The sequence below is a fragment of the Bactrocera oleae genome, chromosome 2 (assembly GCF_042242935.1).
Source record: "Bactrocera oleae isolate idBacOlea1 chromosome 2, idBacOlea1, whole genome shotgun sequence".
Lineage (NCBI taxonomy): Eukaryota > Metazoa > Arthropoda > Insecta > Diptera > Tephritidae > Bactrocera > Bactrocera oleae.
Window position 1 is genome coordinate 83418170 of NC_091536.1, and position 3185 is coordinate 83421354.

Below are 3185 nucleotides of genomic sequence, written 5' to 3' on the forward strand. Positions count from 1 at the left end.
ATTTTTCAAATTAATAATTTAAATTTTTATGCAATATAATACGAAAATTTACTTCTTGCGACGAAATAGCAAAGTCTGTCACAAAATATTCGAAGCGTCCACGAAAGTTACGTGATCACAACTGTGATATATTTTATAATATCCTGCATGAGCAAATCAAAATTCAAAAAATCATTTGTTTTATATACTGAAATATCTTATAATTAAAAACATTCATGCAAAACAACAATCATAACAAACTTGTTGCAATAAATAATTAAAACTTTGACCAAATTTAGTAATTATGAGAATCAGCGGTTGCTTGCCTCAAACCATGGCATGCATTGCAACATCACCTGCTGGCAAATACACAAATACATAGGTATAACGCAGACGCCTTAGCTGGACAGTTAGACCTTGTGCCGATCACAAATTTGTGCATAGTAGAAAGGGATGGTGAGTTGACGATTGCGCCAGATGCTTATGCTACTTGACTCGGGGGTTAAATCACATCTCAGTAAGTACTGGTAATATGGATTGATATGATTTCTGTAATTATATAATATATAAAGATATTTTTGTAGGTGTGCGTGACGTGGACCCCTGTGTTCATTTTTATATTTCTATAAATGGCTCCACATGGTTGCCAGTTCGTGCGTCAATATTTATATGTTCTGGCTTAATTTCGTATTTTGTAGTATGTAGGTTAAGTAGGTAAAGGAAGCCGAAAGAAACATTACCAAAATATCACTTGAAATGTCGAAAAATCCGAAGACATTCGGTTTGAATTCGTATATATTCATGCGACTAATAAATATTTCAACCTAAAAAAACAAAAAAAAAATTTTAAGTGCAAAATTTAATTTTTGAGTGATGTATAATATATTGAGTCTATAACTATATTTGTGCGGTTTTTCCAATATTTTGAACGTATGAACGTATTTATTACAGATCTGAAGCTATAACGATTTCTTATCTTTCTGGCAATTTGTTGATTCCATTCTCGGCCACGAATGAATCAAGCCAATTTTTGATACCTTATTCTACTAGGAACCGTATTGCAGTTAGGTCATTCTTCATCGACTGAAACAAAAGGTAATCAGAAGAGGAGAGATTTGGGCAATAAGGCGGTTGAGGCAAAACTTCTTCGCCACATCCTTCCCAATAGTTCTTAATCGATATTTAAACATCAGGACGAACGTTGTCCTGACGGAATATTTTTTTCTCGCATCTTGTACACGATTTCGGACGTTTTTCAGCAATCGCTCAGTTCAATTAGGTGAGTTGTAGTCGGCAACGTTCCCCAAAACTTGATGATGTTCGGCTGATGTTTTCTACATTCACATAACGACGTATTTTTATGAAAAAAGAGATTAATGATTCACAAGGCCAATAACTTTCCAACGCATGTTCGCAATATTAAAACAATGGAAAAATAATCAAGTTCCGCCATCTCTTGGCGAGCCGCAGGAAAAATGTAGTTATAGACCCAATATCATACGTACTTAGTTTATAATAATTTTTAAGATTATTTTATGCATCAAGAAACGTGTTTTATATACTTACACTTCGATTCCATTCCGTATCGCCGCCCATGTACACCGTATCCAAACTTAGTTTATTAGCTGCAGTTCCACCCTGAACCGCTGAATATGCCGACAAAATCATTATGAGCACTTCGACAATAATAAGTAGGCAAAAAACTACCGCATTCCAATCCATAGCTTTAATTACTGAATATATGTACAGAATACTGTAAATTACTGTCGTAAGCAAGCTGAAGTCGAACAATAGAGCAAATAATATTTGATAACGAATACTTTGGTGAAACATCGTTGCCAGATTATAAATATCATTATAAATCCTCACACAGTTATTGAGCTCTCTGGTCAAGCGTATAAGCTTGCGTGCATAACGTGGCGGACGATAAGTTTTGTTACGTCTTAGCACATGGTCCAAACATCTAGCTTTCGGTAAGAGATCCTCACGCATATAACGATTCATATAATTATAGAGTGCACCAATACACATATAACCGATACTCGCTATATGCAAGCTAGCAACTATACCAGTTTCGAGGTAGAGTTTCGTCGCAACCACAGCTAGCTCCCGCCAGTCCGTATAGTTCGAGATTTCAGTTAAGCTAAATGCAGAAGTCGCAACACGAATAACTATGATTAGCAGATACATTAACTGAAGCATACCCATTACTTGACGATATGGTGTCAAACATTGCACCCGTCGGAATATGCCGAAGAAAGAATTTATGATATAGACGAACGTTTTGCCCGATCGCAGCAAGCAAATGCCCATGACAACGGAACCGGTAGCCATCAGATTTGTCTGCAGGAATGTGATGAGATTGTAGAACGGATCGTTGGTATACCACAACATAAGTGTGCCATAAATATAGCCGATGGCACCCAACATTCGCAATATGCCAAAGAACCATTTGTACCACACGCACTGCATAACGGTGTATGTAGAAGCATTGGAACGGGTTACTATGTTGAATGTTTCTTGATTCCGGGCTGGCGTTGGCCTTTTACGATAAGTAAAGCTGCAGATGCCGCAAAGTCGCGCGTAGTGGAAAAATGATAGCAACATTACCTTTACTATTGCTGCTTTCCAATTAGTAGCCATATTGCGTTAACGCTAAATTTAGTTGTGACTCGAGGAATGTTATAATTGGTAATGTCTAATTTGTTAGCGAAGGAAAAGAGCTTAGGTGCCTAGCTTATTCATATCAAATGACATAAGCAAATAAATACATACAAACATATGTAATTGTTTTCTTATAACTGTGTATATTGAATACCAACATGTAGGCTTGTACGTCGCTTATATTATTTGTGTATCACAGAAACCATTTAACTTGTTTATTCAACGATTTTTATATGAATGTAAATAGAAACTAATTAGCTAATTATGAAACTAAAATGTTTGCGATATGACGTCACATTGTTGCAAGGTAGCAATATGCCGAGGAATTATTACGATCTATATATGTATAAAGAAGTAGTCAAGCGTAATGAACGGGTGTTTTTTTTCGAGGTATAGAACTTTAAGTTGGCATTACTATTCAAGATGATGACCGATTTAACAGTTGTCAAGTGCTTTATTCTCAGTTTGATTTGGCAATTCATCAAGTGCGGAATACAAATCGGGCACTACGTTCATTTTATCGTCGACCATTTTTTTTAGCG

The 3185-nt window shown here is 36.0% G+C and overlaps 1 protein-coding gene across 1 annotated transcript; it reads right to left on the reverse strand.

Moving 5' to 3' along the window:
* Positions 1 to 634: 634 nt before the first annotated feature.
* On the reverse strand, positions 635 to 2778 carry Gr92a (Gustatory receptor 92a). Its single transcript, XM_070109154.1, has 2 exons — positions 1546 to 2778; positions 635 to 803 (listed from the first exon to the last, which is right to left on the reverse strand). The coding sequence occupies exons 1-2, from the start codon at positions 2620 to 2622 to the stop codon at positions 645 to 647; spliced, it is 1236 nt and encodes a 411-aa protein (XP_069965255.1). The 5' UTR covers positions 2623 to 2778; the 3' UTR covers positions 635 to 644.
* Positions 2779 to 3185: the final 407 nt, after the last annotated feature.